At 35.6% G+C, this 20,694-nt stretch overlaps 1 protein-coding gene across 1 annotated transcript in view; it reads right to left on the bottom strand.

Annotated features, from left to right (window-relative positions):
- Positions 1-20,694, bottom strand: part of PIK3C3 (phosphatidylinositol 3-kinase catalytic subunit type 3) — a gene marked incomplete at both ends in the record, with an annotated part of 164,594 nt that overhangs the window by 71,287 nt on the left and 72,613 nt on the right. Inside the window, 2 exons of the mRNA XM_084252697.1 lie at positions 13,765-13,839; positions 18,526-18,610. Of these exons, the coding sequence (XP_084108823.1) occupies positions 13,765-13,839; positions 18,526-18,610 (160 nt within the window). The remainder of the gene's footprint in view (positions 1-13,764; positions 13,840-18,525; positions 18,611-20,694) is intronic.

The raw sequence follows: 20,694 nt of genomic DNA, 5'->3' as shown, positions 1-20,694 counted from the left end.
TTTAGAGAAAAATTCCCAACAGGATTCTTACAACATCTTGTAATTCACAAGTAGATATAAAATAGACATATATTTTAATACAAGAAGTAACCCCATGGATCTGAAACTCTGAGCTCCATGTAGGGAGGAATTTATGCTTGTTTCACACAAACTGTATACCTGCCACCAGAATAGTTTCTGGTATATAGTAGGCATTTATTGTTAAATGAAGGAATGAATTAATTTAAAAAGTCAACCAAAGATCTCCCTAATGCAACCTGACCACTATTTTGTTATTTATTACATGATGATCTGTTATATGTGGAAATTTATCCTGAATCATGTATATGGAAACTTATAGTTTCCCTTAAGGGCACCAAGCCAAAAACTTTCCTTGTTGAAATGTGTATTTTGAGGTTTTGCACATTTTTGCCACTTTACAAAATATTTTTATACACTGACTCTATTCAGTAAGATGTTAGTTATATCCTTCTGTCTACCTCTTCCTCAGAGCATTATTACTATAATCTGAAAACTTTATATTCCATCATTAGGTCAGTGTTGGAAATATAATGATGGGCACAGAAATGAATATGGTTAGAGCAGTAAAACTGCAGGGTAATAACGACCCACTGGTAGGCGCTGGGAGTCAGTAGTACAAGTGCCCTACAGAAAAACTGACACCTTCATATCTCACTTGGTCAGTTCAGTTGCTTAACTTTCTAAATTTACTTTCTAACTGCAGTATATTCAATACTTACCTCAAAAGACAGATTTAAGAGAGATAATATACCTGCTACCTAACACAATGGATAATGCACAGTAAACATTCTAAATGTAATAAGCTGTCATTATTATACCCAACTAAGTTATAGAAGAGCTGTCAAGCAAAATAACCAAAAAAACCCTATTAAGTCAAGAATGATTACATCTATAGATCTGCCCCATTTTGCTATTTTATTTTTTTTAAAGATTTATTTTTATTTATTTATGCATACAAGAACTGGGGTGCAGGCCAGAGGTGCGGGTGTATGCAAGAGGATTCACCAGAAACACAGTAAGGAGCAGAACATGCGGATCTACTGAAATGCACTGCTGAGGGGAGCAGAGGACATGGCAGGAGAGGTCTGCTGCACCACGTGGGTCAGCTCCTTGGCCAGGGATGGAACACATGCTGCAGTGGCTGGCAACAGCTTGACAGTGCTGAGATTTAACCCCTGTGTCACCAGGGAGGCCCAGACTTGCCCCATTTTAAAAGGTCTATCTCTAGGTCACAGGAAAAGTCATTTTAGTCTGAATTCAAATTATATTAAGCTATTTTATAATGTAATGAACAGGTCTTTTAAAGGTGAGCATAATTTTATCTTATATACTTCAAATACTAATTTTTTTTAAAGATTTATTTTTTTATTTATATAATAGCTGTGGTACAGACCAGAGGCACAGGAGGGTAAGAGGAATTCACCAGAGACAAGAGTGCAGAGCAGAACAGGCAGACAGATGGAAAGCACTGCTGAGGGGAGCAACAGGCATGACAGGGGAGGTCTGCTGTGCCATGTGGGAATCTCTCTGGCAGGCTGGGAATCCCTCGGAGCACAGGCTGCAGACAGCTTCACAGCGCTGTGCTGTGCTCAACCCACTGCGCCACCAGGGAGGCCCCAAACACCAATTTTTATGAAAAATTCTGAAAACTGAAACTTGTTTAAAAATTCATATTAATAAAAATCATTTTAAGACTTTTGAAATATACTGAATAAATATTTGTATGTCACTAATACCTGCAATCACAACTGCCAATAATTAGTAATCAAATATTAAAGGCCTTTATTTATTGTAAGCAATTATATTGCTTACAACTCTTATAGGCATCTTTCTTGTAAGAAAAAAAAATATATTTTACTTGGAAATCTTACAAAACTTTGAAAATGACACTTTAAATTTTTCAAGGCCAGATAAAAGTATGAATTTGAGGCAATAATGATATTAAATTTAAGTAAAATTCAAAATAAATACTGGCACTATTTCACACAACATTAAAGAAAAACACTGTAAATTATGGGGAGTCGACAGTAGAACTTGTACTAAATTTGACACATGGGTTCATATGTAAAGAAACAACTTACATATGATTACTCATAACAGCAATTGTCCAAAGGTTTAAATAATATGATCACCTGGCTATGGTGAAACCAGTTTAGTTTTTTCTTTATCCAAACATGTCCTTGACATTTTTAATTTTAAACTTATACTAGGCTTCAAATGTTCTGTTTAAACTGAAGAACAGATTAGTGTCTTATCAGAATTTTTCTTTTAAAAAAATGGATATATCTGGTATAGTAACATAAATTGGGGAGGCGAGATAAGAAGGCATTAGATACAGATAGCAAGAAATCTATGGAAAATTGAAAAGTGGTTTTTGTTATTCCCCCAACCCACCCAAAATAAAAAAATCAACAAAAGTAGTAACATCTTTGCAAAATGTTTCTTACTCACATTAAGGCTACCAGAATCTACAGACAGTTGGTAAGGTAATGAATGAGGCTCCTATTATACCAACTCTACAGAACACCTTAGGCAAAAGGAGATTTGAATAATTCACTTACCTAAACTTGAATTTGAATAATTCACTCCTACACTAAACTCTTAATGAACAGTAGTTCTTAGGTCTTATAATCAAAACTCTGATTTTATTTATCTTTGTTATAATTCAAAAGTTTGGGATAATACCACTTTGAGAAGCACTCAATACCACTTAGCATTTATTTAACCAATAACTTCTCAGTCTTGCATTTATGGGTAAGAAATCCTTTAGTAACACCGTTGATACCAGAAAAGTTTCTAGAAGTCTACTAGTTCTCATGAGAAACTGCTTTGCTTTAATAGTTTGTGTCTTTACTTTCCTGAAAATCTATAGTGAAATTAATAGAGGCTGAGTCTGGATCATCTAGATGTTTCTTAGTACTTAATACTACACTGTGATTTCAGTATTTTCAAGTGGCTTGATATTAAACAGCAAGGCTATTTTAACTGTTGCAGGCTCATTGTAACAGAAACATTATTTGTTAGACCTTGAAATTACATGACATTCAAAACAAAACAAAACAAAAAAAGATATAAAGTAGTTCAAGTAGAGAGAAGTAGTTTAATAATCTTCATGGGATGTGGTATTAACAGCATTCTGAACTCAAACTATACTATCTATACCACATTCACACTGCAAGTGATAATTTAGTTTCAATATTACTTCATCATGTCACATTAATGTTGGTAAATTTAGCTATTTTATAATTGTGCATTTTATAGCTATATAAGAGTAGATGCACAGGAAATTACTATCAGACTTTATATGTTGTACATATTTAAGGTTATGAAACACACTATATTAATATATCAAGTTTCATTCCTATTTAAGAGGTCTGTGTATTACTCATGATTGGAAAAAACACCTTTCTACAATCCTAAAATGAGTTTAAGGGGTCTCTAAACACAATGAAATTTGAAGGGAAATCCATATACCACCAAGTTCCCAAAGGAAGCCCATGATTCTAAACACATGAGGAAACAGTTTCAGAAAAAGGAATTTGACAATTGTATTACTGGGAAAGCGTCATCTAATCCCTTAAGGTTCAAGGATATATCCTATCATAATTTTCCAGGTTATGATGAAAAGTACCTAATTTCTGTTACGGATTTTAGCACCTTCAACTAAATATGTACATCCTCGCCTTAACTAAAATAAACACTTCGTTTTGTATACTGAGCTCATTCTGAATTTTTCATTTATTTTCTACATTGTTAGATAAACACCATTATACTCTTCAAAAGACAGAGATAAGAACTTTACAGTATCATAGGTATAGATGAACTTTTCTAGGTTTTATTTAATTAAATAATGCTGTTTCCTTACAATGTAATTCCTAATGATATGTTTAGCTTGAAAATCTTTGATTTCAAAATGAACACCCTTAAAAAACCATGTATTAACTAGTATCAACATCACACATGGTTTATTTAACAGACTTGGTGCTTTTAATACAAAACCTAGCCCAATTTTCCTCTTTTCATTACAGGCGTTACTGGAATTCCCATGTCAGTTATGCGTCACTGCTTGCAAATGAGGAGTATTTCTATATTTTCTTGTGAGAAAACTCTTAGAGAACAGGATTACAACATAATTATAAACCATAAAAGATTCAGTATCTAACAATGAAACCATTATCATGCTTTGCAAGTTCAAAGAGTCGTGTATTTTGAAAAGAGGCTATTAATGTTTTGAGAAAATTCATTCTACACACCAAAGGGAATGGCTCTTTTAAAGTTAGTGTCTATAAATGAAACTTGTAAGGATTTTTAAAATGCACTTCATGAAATAAAACGGTTTAATTAATAAATTCAGAGTGTGTGGTCTTATTCACAACTATTACCTTGAACAGACCAGAGGCAAAATATATATACATAAAAACAAATTGAATGTTGACTATGATTACCTCCTTTGTACCTGACTTGCAATACATGTGAGATAAGAGTTGCTAACTTAATTTTTCTGTTATTGTGTGTGACATGAACTTTTCTCTAAAATTGTAGTTCAAGACATTTGTAGTTCTTGGATTAAAAAGAACAGATACTGCTGAAGTTAACAGCATTTAATAATAGAGCTTCTTTTTTTTGTTTTGTTTTCTAATATAAATATGACCAGTTTCAAATTATATTCATTCTGTCTTCATGCTTGTGCTTACTCTCCCCAATTTGACACTTGTAATCCAAACCTTATTTTTTTCAAATTCCACACATGCCCCTAATTCAGATATTCTTCCCTGCCACTCTACTCCTTGGTTAATGTCCCATTTTCTTCAATTTTTTTTGTATACAACTTTACATTTTACTATTTTCCTACAAAAATCTCTAGATTTGTCATGTGAATGTCCTATTGTTCCTGTATGCGTACTATAGACCTAGAAACAAAAAAGGTGGTGAACAACTATTTATTATTACAATGGAACTTACATTTCTGGAATTAAAAACTCTTTCTATACCTACATTCCCACTGCTCATAATATATATTAAAACCTTATGAAATACAGATATTTTCACTTATAGTTAAAAGCACAATAATGATGAAATATTTTCCATAATAGCTTTTCAGGAACAAAGAACAATATAGCATACTTAAGTATAGATATTCCAATTATCTGCTAAGTGTTTTGAATAATTTATTATCATTTCCATATAACTGTTAACATGGATGTCTTATAAATAGGGACAAAATTAAGCTAACTGAAGAAAAGGGGACAACCATGCTTATTTAGATAGTATATTGGACCATACAATTTCCATTCCAAAAATCAAAATTATTAAATGTTACCTATTTTAATTTTCCTTTAGTCACAAATCATTAACCCAGTAAGGTTTTATTCCCTGGAACATTCTTTCCTGTTAGGGAACTGTTTTGATGTCTAATGCAGAACACCATGTCTTTGGAGATTAAAACAATGGCCCTCAATAAGCAATTCTAAAACATTTTGGTCTCAGAACTCTGCTCTTAAAAATTACTGAAGACCCCAAAATGGCCTTAGTTTGACTACCTTTATTTAGACTGATTAAAATTGGAAATTAAAACTGAGATCTTTTAAAAATATTAATTTTAAAATAACCAATAATTAAATAATATTTTAACATTAACTTGTTTTTATGAACAGTAACTTCAAAAATAAAATAATTTAGTGAGCAAAATGGCAGTGTCTCACATTTTTCAAATTTCTTTAATGTCTACCTTAATAGGAGGCTAGATGAATTCTCCCATTTGATGTTTCTTGCAAGTAGAATATGTTGTTTTAACTGAAGTAAAAGAAAAGAATCTAGTCTCTAAACAGATATGGATTTTTTTTAAAACAATTTGTTTATTTATTTATTTATACAAGCACTGGGTACAGTCAGAAGCGCGGGAGGGTGAGAGGATTCACCAGAGCCAGAGCGGGGAGCAGAACAGGCAGACTGACGAAATACACTGCAGAGGGGAGCAGCCGGCGCAGCAGGAGAGGTCTGCACACCACGTGGGACCCTCGCCGGATGGCCAGGGATCGAACTGGTGCTGCAGAGGCTGCGGGCAGCTTTGCAGCCCAGTACTCAATCGCTGCGCCACCAGGGGAGGCCCAACAGATATGGATTTTTTTAAAGGAAAAGAATTTTAATAACTTTTTCTGATAATTATGGATATTTCTCTCTCTCTCTTTTTTTTTTAAAGATTTATTTATTTATTTATACAAGCACTGGGTACAGCCAGAAGCACAGGAGGGTGAGAGAATTCACCAGAGCCAGAGCGGGGAACAGACTAGGAAGACTGATGAAACACACTGCTGAGGGGAGCAGTGGGAGCAGCAGGAGAGGTCTGTGCGCCATGTGGGACCCTTACCGGTGGCCGGGGATCGAACCGGCACTGCAGCAAGCTGCAGGCAGCTTCGCAGCCCAGTACTCAACCACTGCGCCACTGGGGAGGCCCAATTATGGATACTTCTCTTTACTAGTAAAACACATTCTCAGGCCTTAACAAACTACTGAATCAGAAACACCGAGGCAGGGATACAGCAATTTGTATAAAACATGTTCTCCCAATGATTTTCACTAGGTTGAAGTTCCAAGACTTTTGATCCAGTTCACACTGAACGATACAACTCTCAACTTCAATTTGGTCACCATAGAAGGGACAGTAGAAAGATTAATCACCAAAATGAATTAAAAATTCATATTTGAGGCCTCCGTGGTGGCACAAGGGGTTAAGATGCAACCTATGAAGCTATTATCTGTGCCCACTGCAGTGCGAGTTTGATCCCCTGCCAGGGAGGTGACCCACATGGCGCAGCAGACCTCTCCTGACTTGTACGCTGTTCCCCTCAGCAGTGTATTTCAGTTGATCCGCCTGTTCTGTTCCTCACTCTGTCTCTGGTAAATCCTCTCACCACCCCATTCCCCCGACCTCTGGCCTGTACTCCAGATCTTGTCTGTATAAATAAATAAATCTTTCAAAAAATTCATAATCAAGACTAATAGTTACAGTTTCCCTGTGTTGTACAACCCCATTATCTTAAAGTTGGGCACATTTTTTATTCAAGGGGGTCACTATGAAAATGTATTAATAATTTTAATATCTAGTTTATAGTCGCTAGGCTACTTTGAATGCTTTTTTAGTACATTAGAATTTAATCTCCCCCCCAAATTCTTTGCAAAGAAAAACAAACACAATGCCTAGACAATAGACAAAAAAATGCATCACCTGATAAAAAATCTTAACAAAAAAATTTAATATCCTAATCTAGTTTTACTCTACAGACTGAATTAAACTTAGCTATATAAAAGGTGATCCACAAAATTAGATTTCCCTCTATAATCTGATCTCAAATTAAATCTAACCAGCTTATGTACTAGAAGCAAAGGCATTATTTAAGCTCCTATGATTTACACTGGAATATGTGCTTTTCTCCATTTACATCCCCTCCAAACCCAACACATTCTTCATGAACCAACCAAAGTTACTTTCTCCATGATGTAATTTCTAGGTTCTTAGACACACAAGGTATTATTGCACATTATTTTTTTCTAATAACCTCTTCTGAGAAACAATGCCCTTCTCAAGTAAACCTAAAAAGAAGACACCATGTACAGCCACCATTAACTTTTTTCCTCATAATAGTTTAAGAAGGGAAAAGGGAAAGGGGAAGTTCAGGGTCCCCCCAAGGAAAGGTGGGACTGAACAGAGAGGGAAAGCTAGAGAGAAGGAAATGGAGATCAAGAAGGAAACTTGGAGGAGGCACAGGGAGCAGAGACATGTGAAGAAGCTGCACTTGCTTCTCCACCTTGGACTGGTACCAGGGACTTGGAGGACATGGAAGGAGACACTTGAAACAGACATAGGTGTGAGACCCTGGGGAGGTTAACAGTGGCAGCCTTCATCTTGATTTTCATTTTGCTCTCTTCCTTCCAAACTTGTCTGACCCCTTCTGCCCTTTTCCTATGGGTGTCCACCAGTAGGTGCCTTAGACCTGTGGCGAGTTTTTGGGCCTCAGCAGCCCTGCTTTGGGCCAACCCTTTTTGGCTAGGCATTTACTCATGAGTGGAAGGATAACTTTGGGTGTTTCATGAGAAAACTATTTATTCTTTCTCTTCCCTGTATTGCACACAAATTGTAGCTAAGTTCCTCTTGTACCATATTCTTATCTAGAATATGGTTCGTCTGCAGTGCATGGCAGAACCCACTTGGAACAGGCAGGTTTGGGAGTCTGGGGTACCCCTCCTCCATAACAACAGGTTTCAGTAATCATGAGAAGACTAATTGAACACTCAAGAAACTTTCAAAAGATTTTAAATAAGATCTGAAAAGAAAACCGTTTACATTAAGTCAAATTCCTCTCATTATTTAAACATCTATAGTAATGATCAATAAAAACTAAAAAAGTATTCATGAATAAAAAAGGGAGATCGTGTATGCCTGCCTGGTTCCTTTTGGATACATCAATGAGAAAAACCAATAGAACTGGTAAATAACAATGAATCCATATTCTATCATAGAAATAAAAAGTTTAGATAGAAAACAGATTTTTCTTGAAACCCTAATGAGTAAAATTGACATGAAAAACCCTAGTTCATTTAATTAACTTACAAACATTTAATGGATGCCTACTAACTGCAAAAATAATCCTCTCTCAAGTTCCAGACAATGACAAATTAGCACACTGACAAATTAGCCTACAGTTTTAGATTTTACAGTATATTTAATCTGTAAAACTAAATAATAGCCGAGGAAGCAAAACCAATGGAATAGTAACTAAGTTCTTTCTATATAAAAAGATTTTGAACACTATGAACAACTGTATTTTGCCCTGAGAAAAAATAAAACAAATAAACATACTTTATTTTTAAAATATCTAGGTTTATCTCAAAAACACAGAAAGGATAACATTAAATCAATGATCATACTATTTCTTTTATAAACCTTTCTATACCCCTAAAATAAAGAGCTATTCAAAAGAGAATTGAATAGCAATAGTTTAATGGAGTTGGGATTGAGAAAACAAATTTTTGAAATATAATCTAATTTAAATTTTAATCCCAAATAATAGCTGTGTAAGTCAAAAAAAGGGGAAAGCATTCTTATTTCCTGATGGCAAAACAAACTAACAAAACAATAATAGTTAGCCCTGAATGAATCTTAACTACATGTTCATTCCATATAAAACTCTACCCTATCATATGACTCCACCTTCTTAACACCACCATAAAAGAGGTTCTGTATTGTTTATATTTTTGAAGAGGAGACTGACTCATAGATATTAGGTAATTTACCTAAAGTGACCCAATGACAGAGGGACAATTTAAACTGAAAGAATCACTAACTTCAGAGTCTTGATATTAATTAACTCCTCTGTGAAACTGTTCCTCAGGATTGGAAAAAAAAAAAAAAAGAATTGATCAAACATTAAAGAATGATAAGGATGGGTCTCCCCGGTGGCGCAGTGGTTGAACACTGGGTTGCGAAGCTCCTGCAGCCTCTGCAGCACCGGTTCGATCCCCGGCTGCTCCCCAGCCACTGGAGGGGGGTCCCACATGGCGCGCAGACCTCTCCTACCGCCCGCTGCTTCCCTCAGCAGTGTACTTCGGTCCCTCTGCCTGATCTGCTCCCCGCTCTGGCTCTGGTGAATTCTCTCACCTTCCCGTGCTTCTGACTGTACCCAGTGCTTGTATAAATAAATTAATTAATTAAAAAAAAAGAATGATAAGGATGATCAGGAGATATACTGGAAAAAATGTCCAATTAGGACAACAGAAAGAATGACTATTTTTCTTTAAGCTTTCAAACCAAAGGGTCAAAAACTATACATATATATACTCTGAAGACAAAAAAAGCCTCATCTCCTCTCTCCTGTCACAAATGGTAACACCAGATTAGAAGGGGCCATTCTGAGAACCTGCAACTTTCTACTTTCTACAGATACCCAGCTCCTTGTTTTCATTTGTGAATGTGGTTTTGGTTATTAACATATTAATTTTATATTAATTCTATGATAAAGTCTGCACATCAAAAGTAACAAAAGTTTTTAAGTTATATTGGTCCACTTTTCCCCTCAGATTCTCAGAAATAAAAACCTTTCTCCAAAAATTTGGGATATACCTAAATATATTGATAGTTTTATTTGAGCCCTGCCACAATTGATTATCCTGAACAAACTTCTTAAAGCTTCCTCGAAGGAACCGAAGAAAAAAATACACTTTTTCCAACCCCCATCACAGCTTAGACTCTGTCATACCTTGCCCAAATAATTATTATACTAATGCATTAACAAGTGAAACATCATTCACCCCAAATCTGCTTCAAAAAAAAGAAAAAAAAATGTTTAATTGACCACATGAGAATACATTGAAAAGGAATCCGCAGATTTCTACATTTATGGATACTTCTACATTGTGGATACACAGCGCCCTCTGCTGCACAAAATGAGGAAATGTCAACTAAGCTAAAAGTCCACAACCAAATGAAAGCAAGGGCAAAAAGTTTCTGGTAAACTATAATTTACATTTGTGTATATTATACAACTGTTTAGTTTTGAAATTCTCTATTTTAATTGGCACATTTTCCTCCAAACACTGCTAAACTTCTCTGGCTGAACCTTTTCTGTCTCAACCATATTTACAGATGGAACAGCATATATTGGGGCCAAGTCACAAAAGACCCCAGTGAAATAAAATCTCAGTGTCTCCTTCTTCATACTATGAAATAAAACAAAAATGAAGTCAATGGAATAATGACCAAACTTCCAATCCACATTCACACAAAGGAGAGTCAAAGACTAAAACTGTCCAACTTGGCAAATGAGAAGACAAAACATTTTACTTTGAAGAATGAGAAAAACATTACTTTCCATCAAGAAAGTTCTATCAGGGTCCTCCCTGGTGGTGCAGGGGTTAAAGTCTGAGCTCTATCAAAATACTGCCAGCCACTATGGCATGGGTTCGATCCCCAGCCAGGGAGCTAACCCACATGGTGCAGCAGACCTCTTCTGTCTCACCCACTGCTCCCTCAGTATTACAGTAGATCTGCCTGTTCTGTTCCCCACTCTTGTCTCTGGGGAACCCTCTCACCCCCTGCACCTCTGACCTTGGCCCCAGTTCTTGTATGCATAAATAAATAAAATAAATCTTTAAAAAGCAAGCAAACAAAAAGTTCTATCAAACCTGAGAGGTAGGAAAGCATCTAAAGTTCTAAATTTTTAATATGTTATAGTCTATGTTGAAGGCATTTGAATCCAAAATGTACATACTATGGAAAAAGTTTCATATTAGAGGCATTTTTTTAAAGATTTATTTATTTATGCATGTAAGAGCTAGGGTACAGGCCAGAGGTGTGAGGGTGAGAGGATTCACCAGAGACAGAGCAGGGAACAAAACAGGCAGACGGACTGAAATAGTCTGCTGAGGGGAGCAGTGGGCGAGTCAGGAGAGGTTGCTGCACCATGTGGGCAGCTCCCTAGCCGGGGATCAAACTCATTCTGCAGTGGCTATGGATAACTTCATAGGTTGTGTCTTAACCCCTTGCACCACCAGGGAGGCCCTATTAGAGGGCCTATTTCACTTTAAATACATAATAGTTATCTAAACTATACAAAGTCTATTTATGACATACAATTAATGTAACTTGAAAACTTTTTAAATATGGACTGTTAGTAAAAGATAACTAAAGGAAAAAAATAAACAAATCATTAAAAATTTTTAGAAATTGAAGAATGAATTATACTTCCATTTTCTTGACATAACCAGTCTTTCCGTCTAGAATCTAATTTTATTTAACTAAACTGAAAGCATTTATCCTAATAAGAAGACTCAAAAAGTTAATGGATGAAATTATTAAAGGGCAATTACACAAAAATAACACAAAAGAAATGTTTTAAAAGAAAGAAAATGTACCTTTTAATTAGCATTTTTAAGGTAAGTTTTTATTTTTTAAAGGCAAATTTGGAGCACCCTCTAGTGGAAAACTTGTAATAAGAAGCTTAAAGCTTCTAATTCTGAAATTTTATAATTCAATTTCCATCACACAACAGTTTGACCTGCATGAAAACGTAGTGAACAGACTCCTTTTTCCCAAACATTACTCTTAAAAAACATAAACACACACACACACTCCTACAAAAGAAGAGTTTTCAAAGCTCAACAAAGGAGGTTTGACTGATCAACTTCTAAAAGAAGAAATAAGTTCTATGAGTTCTATGAATATAACATAGATATAATACTGTGACATACATTAAAGAATTTCATTGTGATTATAAAAGGATTAAAATTGTAAACAACAGATGACTTTTCTAAATAACCTGAAAAAAGGAAATTCAGTTTATGTGAATTAATAAGGTTAGTATATTAATACTCACATTGCACTCAATGTATTATGTTAAATTCTGGGTATCTTATCTTGGAGGAATACTAACAAAACAAAATGTCCTTAACTGAGAGACCGTTTTACAGAGTAATTTAAAATCCATCAGAATCTCTGTAAGTCTGAAAAACTTACACTGTTCAACCCAAAAAAGGTTATACAGAAGAGCAGAAATATTTATTCATATCTTCTTTAAACACTGATTTATCAAACACTTTAGCTAAGAGTGTTTAAGGCTCTGGAAGCATGATGGCAAACTGGATGGACAAGACCCCTGCTCTAATGGAATCTGTATCTTGAACTGGGAGATGGTAATGAGAAGTCATCAAGCTCCACAAAGAGTCAGGATTTCTGCCTGTTTTGTTTATTCTAGTTTCCCCTGCACTTATGAAAATAAGTGTTATGCTCAATAAATACTTGCTGAATTACATATAAAAGATAAAAGTTCAGCAAGTGAGTACTGGTATAAGGAAAACAAAATAATTAAAAGTAGGGAGCAATGGAACAGGGTAGATACATGTTACTTCAAATCAGAAATTTAGAATTGGCTTCTCACTGGAGATGCATTAGAACTTAAGACATAGTAACTAAAGTCACAACAGCAAAGACCTGGGATGAGCTTTCCAAGAAGAGGAAACAAGGGCACTTGCCTGAGGCAAAAGTGGTCTGACATTCACAGCTTTGGGGTGGTCAGCAGAGGTAAGCCAAGACAGCCAATAGCAAAGACTTCAGATTTTATTCAAACAGTATGGACAAAAATTATTATTAGCTTCATATTGGGTCAATGCAGTAAACATGAAGCAAGAGAGTAATTTCATAATCTATTTTGGAGGGGGGAGTGAGACCAAGCGCAGAATTAAAACCTGTGCTAAGTCTTGGACTTGAACAACTTGATAGATAAATATGTTTCTGCTTTCCATGATGAGAAAAAGAGGTGAGAAGCAAGTTAAGTAGGTAGCAGAGGAAAAGAACAACCTTTACAATTTGCTATATAATTAGGACTTCAAATAAGAGGTTAATATTTCAGTTTGAAGTTCAAGAATTATCAGGAAGAAGGGGCATCAGAGGTTACTCCAAAGGGAAAAGCAAAGACTAACAGGTAGCAGTCAAAGTTAGCTTAGTTTGAAAAGAGAAAGTAGAGCTTGTCTACACAATGGGCTTTCCATCAAAGGCCAAGACACAAGAGCTAGATGGCCATCTGGAAAAGGTGAGGAGTTTCCCCTAGAAGTATTTCAAATGTACCATTTAAAGGAACATTTAAGTTTATGATTTAATTTCACTTTATGCAACTTACTTTATTATTATTAAATAGATTCCAGGATAAAAATCACTGACATATAAAATGTATTTCTGCTAGTAGCTAATGTTACCTGTTTTTGTGAGCAAAAGGTTATCCAGGTGTCTGTCTCCAACACCAAGTATATATGTAATCACACAATATCCAGCTGCAATGACAGTTAAAAAAAAAATGAGAAACACATGGACACACCACTGATGTAAAAGAAGCTTATGCAACTTTAATGTTAATTTGCTTACTATTTTTGATCTCCCACCCAAATCCTCAAATTAGTAATTTCTAGATACTAAAGAGCATATCATCTGAAACTCAAAAGAAATTACCATTTGTTAGAAAAGTCACTTGTAGGGCCTCCCTTGTGGCGTAGTGGTTAAGTCTCAGTGCTATCACCACTATGGCCTTCATTCCCATGCCAGGGAGCGAACCCATACATGGTGCAGCAGACTTCTCTTGTCTAGCCCACTGCTCCCCTCAGCAGTTTATTTCAGTAGCTCTGCCTGTTCTGCTTCCCACTCTGTCTCTGGTGAATCCTCTCACCCCGTACCCCAGGTCTCTGGCCTACAACCCAGTACTTGTACGAGAAAAAAACACACACACACACACAAAGTCACTTGTGTCAGTTTGAAGAAAGTTTTAGGAACCTTAATTATAATATGTCAACCACTTCTCATTTCTAATTGGACACGTTTAAAAAAGACAGTGAAAAAGAAGTGTCTACAGAAATAAACATAATGTAGCGCCTCATTCCACAACCGTGTTATCTACAAGAGAAGAAAATAAGTGAAAGGTTTAAAAAAAAAATCTTTAGAAAAACAACTTTGAAGTGCCAGCAGCAGATAGAAAAACAAATGAATTCAGCTGAGTGGTAAAGACATGTATGAAGTTCACACCATAATCTTCTAAAGTATTAAGGAAAATTGCAGAGACAGAGTCATTGGCTTTGCTTTACTCTCTCTTATCTTTCTCTTCAAAAATGTCTAGAAAGCTGGCATGTGTTGAAAATGCTCAAAATTAGGCAAATAAAACCTTTCTGAAGTTTTTTTCCCCCTCTGTTTCTCCCATTAGAACACCTGACAACAAATACATCTTGCAAATAATTATGAATATTTATATGAATATTTATATAGACCAGTACTTACAAAAACATGTTTATTTGAGCCAGTAGAAGGAAAAAAGACTACGCCATCTATAACCATATTAATCCAAATTCAGTAAACATCACAGTTCATGTGACTCAGATTCTGAAGGCCATTTCAAAAGTCCAAAAGTGACTTAAACAGTGATATCACCACTCATTTTTAATTATTAATTCATAATAATCACAGTTATAATTTTGGAAAGGCTAGGACATCATCATGTATCAGTGCACTTAGGCTGCTGTATGATACAAGTTACTGTTCATTCTAATTATAAATCATAATTAGTTTATCACTATATACTTTGCTTCAAGTTGTTCAGCTATTTCTAAAGAGTCATGATTCATGCATACAGAAACAGTATTTTTGACCTAAAATGCTTATGCAACTAGACATGCATTTAATTATGCCTGTCACTACATATAAAGCAAGATGCTTTTATAAATTACTCTCCATTATCAAATTTGCTTTTACAGTGATATTTCATTGTTATTATTGGATTATTTTTAATGGAAATGGGAAATGCATGAGCTATGAGCCCTTTATCCTCTTGTAGTAGGTTAAAGTCATAAATAAGCTTGATGGTGATTTTGATAAATGGTCTGAAGTCACTGTATAGATAAAGATATACAGAGACATACAAAGGTGGAGGTGAGAATTTAGGATGTCTCAATAATTCAGTGTGTCAGTAGTTGGAGGGCACTTTAGACAAAGAATATGACTTGAAAAGTACATCTTGAGACAAGGGTGAATGATTTTGAGAAATCTTGGGGAGAGAAAGAATAGAAAAATTCCAGATGGCCCTGAACAGATTTTAAAGGAATGTTTTTTTGAAACTGAACGTATTATTTTACTACAGTGGAGGCACTATACTAGTCTAAGAGAATCTTGTCAAAAGGATGTTGTTCATTAGCATTGACTCCATAGAGATGTACAACATCTTGAAATTGGTGTTATAAAATTCTGATTATCAAGTAAAATAGAGATACAGACAACTAAATGACACTATTTATCTTTACTTTGTAAAGATAAGAATGTGAGAGAGAATAATCAGTATTCTCACACTTACTTGCATGGTATTAACTGGACTGACACCAGTATGTGGAAAAAAAAATAACCATAACTATCACTCTTTCTTCTTACACTTTGTCCTTAGCCTTAAACATTACTTTCTGAAATGAAAATTATAAATACATCTATATGATAATGCCCAGCAATCAGATTCCGGTTCAAAGGAGAGACTTATTAAGCAATTAATTCTTTTTTTTTTATTAAAGATTTATTTATTTATTTATTTATACAAGCACTGGGTACAGTCAGAAGTGCGGAAGGGTGAGAGAATTCACCAGAGCCAGAGGGTAGAGCGGAGCAGGCAGGTTTACTGAAATACACTGCTGAGGGGAGCAGCGGGCAGCAGGAGAGGTCTGCACGCCATGTGGGACCCTCGCCGGTGGCCGAGGATTGAACTGGAGCTGCAGAGGCTGCGGGCAGCTTCGCAGCCCAGCGCTCAACCGCTGTGCCACCAGGGGAGGCCCTAAGCAATTAATTCTTTAATGAAAATTCAAATAACGGCTTTCATCCTCCAACATTACCTGGAATGCAACCAAACTCAATGAAATACAACAGATTAGTTAATATAGCAACTAATTATCAGTTATCAGGAAATAAATAAATGTGTAACTTTGGGAAAAAAAGGGGACATTATATAAAAGGCACATGCTATGACATTTAGCATGTATCTATAATACACCATTTCAGTAATTTTACTAAGTGAGCAGCATTTTCAAAGTTTAATCAAGATTTATTATGTATATGCATATAATTCAAATAGAAAAAGTAACTCCTTTTTAAACAGATTATAATATAAAAACTTTACTGTAGCTATCTCAAAATTAAAATTAAATTTTTTAATAAATTTTTTATTGAAGGTGGAAATTGTGTCACCTCCCATCTGGATCTAGGCAGGTGCTGTGAGTGATTGTGGTAGAAGTGACAGTCTACTAGCTTCCCAACACTGGCCTTCAGAAACCAACAATTTCTGCTTCCTTATCTCTTAGAATACTCTGTCGCAACTCAATTCTGAGAAGCCCAAGTCACAGAAAAGCCATGTATAGTTGACTTGATTGACAAGTTCTGCTGAAAGATAGTATAAATTGCCAATTACATAAATAATCTATAATCTCAGATGTTCAACTTGGTTGAGTCTTCAGCTGATATTCAATTTTTCAGGTCATAGAAAATACAGACTTGAAGGTCTAAGTAAAACAGGAAAGAAAAGGGTCAGGGAAGAAAGGATGGAAGGAGGGAGGAGAAAGGATAGGGAAAAGACAGAATGGGAAAGGAAGCAGGAGTGAGAGACAGGAAGCATTTTTCTTGAATGTTCCAGTGTTTTTTGGTCTTTAAATATACTGTATGCAATCACTTTTATGAGTAAACATAGTTACATATAACACATTTATTCTCCTTAAATAAATATGACTTAAATTATATAGGACTCTAAGACAGGTATTTTGTTTCACTGTCTTCAAAGTTTCTAGAAATACTGTTTTCTGTATACTCCTTGGTCAAAAATGTAACATCAAGTACAAATTTGGAATTATATGCCATATATCATTTAGGGCTCAATTATACTGTTGAATCCTTTAATAACCCCCTTTTTTTAAGGTTTTATTTATTTATTTATACAAGCACTGGGTACAGTCAAAAGCAAGGGAGGATGAGAGAATTCCCCAGAGCCAGAGTGGGGGCGGGGTGGACAGAACAGGCAGACTGATGAAGTACACTGCTGAGGGGAGCAGCAGGCGCGGCAGGAGAGGTCTGCACGCCATGTGGGACCCTCGCCAGCAGTCGGGGATAGAACCAGCACTGCAAAAGCTGTGGGCAGCTTCACAGCCCAGTGCTCAACCACTGCGCCACCGGGGAGGCCTTAATAACCTTTTCTTAACCTAGTTATGAAAATATATCTCTCAAGAAAGTAAAAAATAAAAATCATCTACAATATAAACTTAATGGAATGAGGACAGGAATAAATGGCTGAAACATATGAAGTAATCTCAATGATATGCTACTACTTACCTATCTCTAGGAACTAAGTACTAATCGTAACACAGCATTGTTATCACAGCAGAGTTATCTAAAACATAATTACTGCTGCCTTAGACTTTTCTCACAGTCTACTTAATTATAGTTACTCAAAAAATACAAAGAAAACCTAGGGAGAAGTTAACAGCTTCCAGTCAGAGATAACTTACAATTATAAAATATTAAGTGGCTGTAAAGACATATCCATTAAAGAATAAATAGTCTTAGAACTTCTATTTTGTCAAACCTTTATTAACTTCTTTTGTCAATATTTTCTATCTGTTAAACACCCTATGTGATACATGAGGTGGGGCCTTTAGGAGTGCTTAGGTCATGAGCAAGGCTGCCCCTTGAATGGGACTAGTGTTCACAGAGCTCCCTAATCCCTTTGATGATGATTTGACCCAAAGAGGGTCCTTACCTAGACTGTGCTGGCAGCATCCTGATTTCTGCCAGCCTCAGGAACAGTGAGTACCAAATTCCTGGTATTTTTGTCAGAGCAATTCCAACTGACTAACACAAAACCTTAACATAAGTATGAGTATGGCAGTATCAGGACAGTCTGCTTGCCTTTATTTACAACACATCAATGCAAATTAGCAGCTTGAAAAACTTACCACAGCTTTTAACATAAGTATCCATAACCTCAGCACTGATTCCATTTGGCCCATTTTCACTTGGTGCATATTTTCTAAAGAAATTCTGAAAAGATATTTACATGTTAATAAATTTAAATATAATGCAATCTTTTAGGTACCTTGACATTGTAAATAATGACCAACAAGTATCTGATCTAAACCTATTTAGTGATTATAAAATGTGGACTTGGGCCTCCCTGGTGGCACAGTGGGTTGAGTGCCACATTGTGAAGCAGTCCACAGCCTCTGCAGCGCTGGTGCGATTCCCGTCTGGCCAGGGAGAAACCCACATGGCACAACAGACCTCTCCTGCCTCGTCCACTGCTCCCCTCAGTCCATCCTCCTATCCTGCTCCCTGCTCTGTCCCTGGTGAATTCTCTCACCCTCCCATGCCTCTGACCTATACCTGTACCACAGTTCTTGTATAAATAAATAATCTTAAAAAAAAATAAAATAAAATATGGACTTTAAGGAAGCACAATTCACAGGAATCAGTCTTATTACTGCTTATAGAATCTTAAGAATATATCTCTCTCTATATATACATGTTACTACTTCTATACATACATAAGAGAAAACATTAAATTTACTGCTATATCTCTTAATTTATCACTTTGTTTCATTTTCTCCTAAAAGTGAACATGAGTGAAATACTGTTAACATGCTCAATAAAACTACATCCAAATCTTCAAAATAATAATATAACTACTAAGAATTCTCATAATTCAGAGGAAACTGGTGGATAAATATGAGAGAGATGCTGACTGAACAAAAAATTTACAAGGTCACAATAAATGCACTAGAGAGTCCAAAGAATCTGGGAACAACGGAAAAAGATGGTGTAATTTTATTTTTTTCAGATTGCCAACTGGACTTATTTCCTTACATTTAGATGTTAAAAATATACAGAGAGAGCGTATCATTTGAATATACAACTAATATACTTAAACCAAGTTTATCCTGTGCTTTTAGCTATTTTGTACACCCTGGATATTGGGATCTATATCTATAATATATATAGAACTCCTACAAATCAATAATAATTAAAAAAAAAAAGACAAACAACCCAATAGGAAAATAAACAGGCACTTCACATAAAAAATAAATGGCCAATGCATATGTTTTTTTAAATGCTCGACCTTATTGAAAATCAAGGAACTACAAACCAAAACCACAATAAAATAACAAAATTCAGAAGTTTGCCAATGCCAGGGTTGGGCAAAGATGTGTAGCAATGTGAAGCAAAGGAGATGCAACTATTCTGGAAAATAATTTTTAATTATCCACTACAGCTGAAGGTGAGAATAACCTATAATTTCAACTAAACTCTTTCTTAAGATTCATTCATTCATTCATTTATGAATTATTTATTTTTTATTTATGCAAGCACTGGGTACAGTCAGAAGCACGGGAGGGTGAGAGAATTCACCAGAGCCAGAGCGGGGAACAGAACAGACAGACTGACAAAATACACTGCTGAGGGGAGCAGCGGGCACAGCAGGAGAGGTCCGTTGAGCCATGTGGGACCCTTGCCAGTGGCCGGGGATCGAAGAACCGGTGCTGCAGAGGCTGCGGGCAGCTTCGCAGCCCAGTGCTCAACCGCTGAGCCACCAGGGGAGGCCCTCAACTTAACTCTTTAAAAAGATTGACCATGGAACCAAAAATCAATAAGGCAAATCATCAATATCTTTATTTTACCAAATCACAATTGCCAAGAACAACATAATAAGTGAGAAGTTGTACAATTAAGTCAATGTAACTAAACAATTACTTCAGTTAGAACCTATGTTAAAGCTCTACATACATTTCATGTCATCATCAGAACAATCTTAGAACAAGGTATTGTTATTACCTAAAAACTAAGGCTTGCAGTGTATGGTAGCAGGTTCCCAAGAAGTCCAACATGTGTACATGACTACATCCTCAACCAAAGCCTAGAATACCCACTTGCTTTGCCATGGTATCAGAATAATGTCTTCCTCAAACATAAACTCTACACTGAATTACTGGGACCCTCTACACTTGAAAAGACAAAAATACACTATGACAAGTAATCCTCTATCAAGCCAGTCTCTGCATTATCTTTCATCTCAGGCATTATCAGTTTTTTCTGTGAGAATTACATACAGTTTTTCTGATATAGGGGAA

The sequence above is a fragment of the Talpa europaea genome, assembly GCF_964194135.1.
Source record: "Talpa europaea genome assembly, chromosome: 13".
NCBI classification, from domain to species: Eukaryota; Metazoa; Chordata; class Mammalia; order Eulipotyphla; family Talpidae; genus Talpa; species Talpa europaea.
This window is presented reverse-complemented; position numbering and strand designations above follow the sequence as displayed.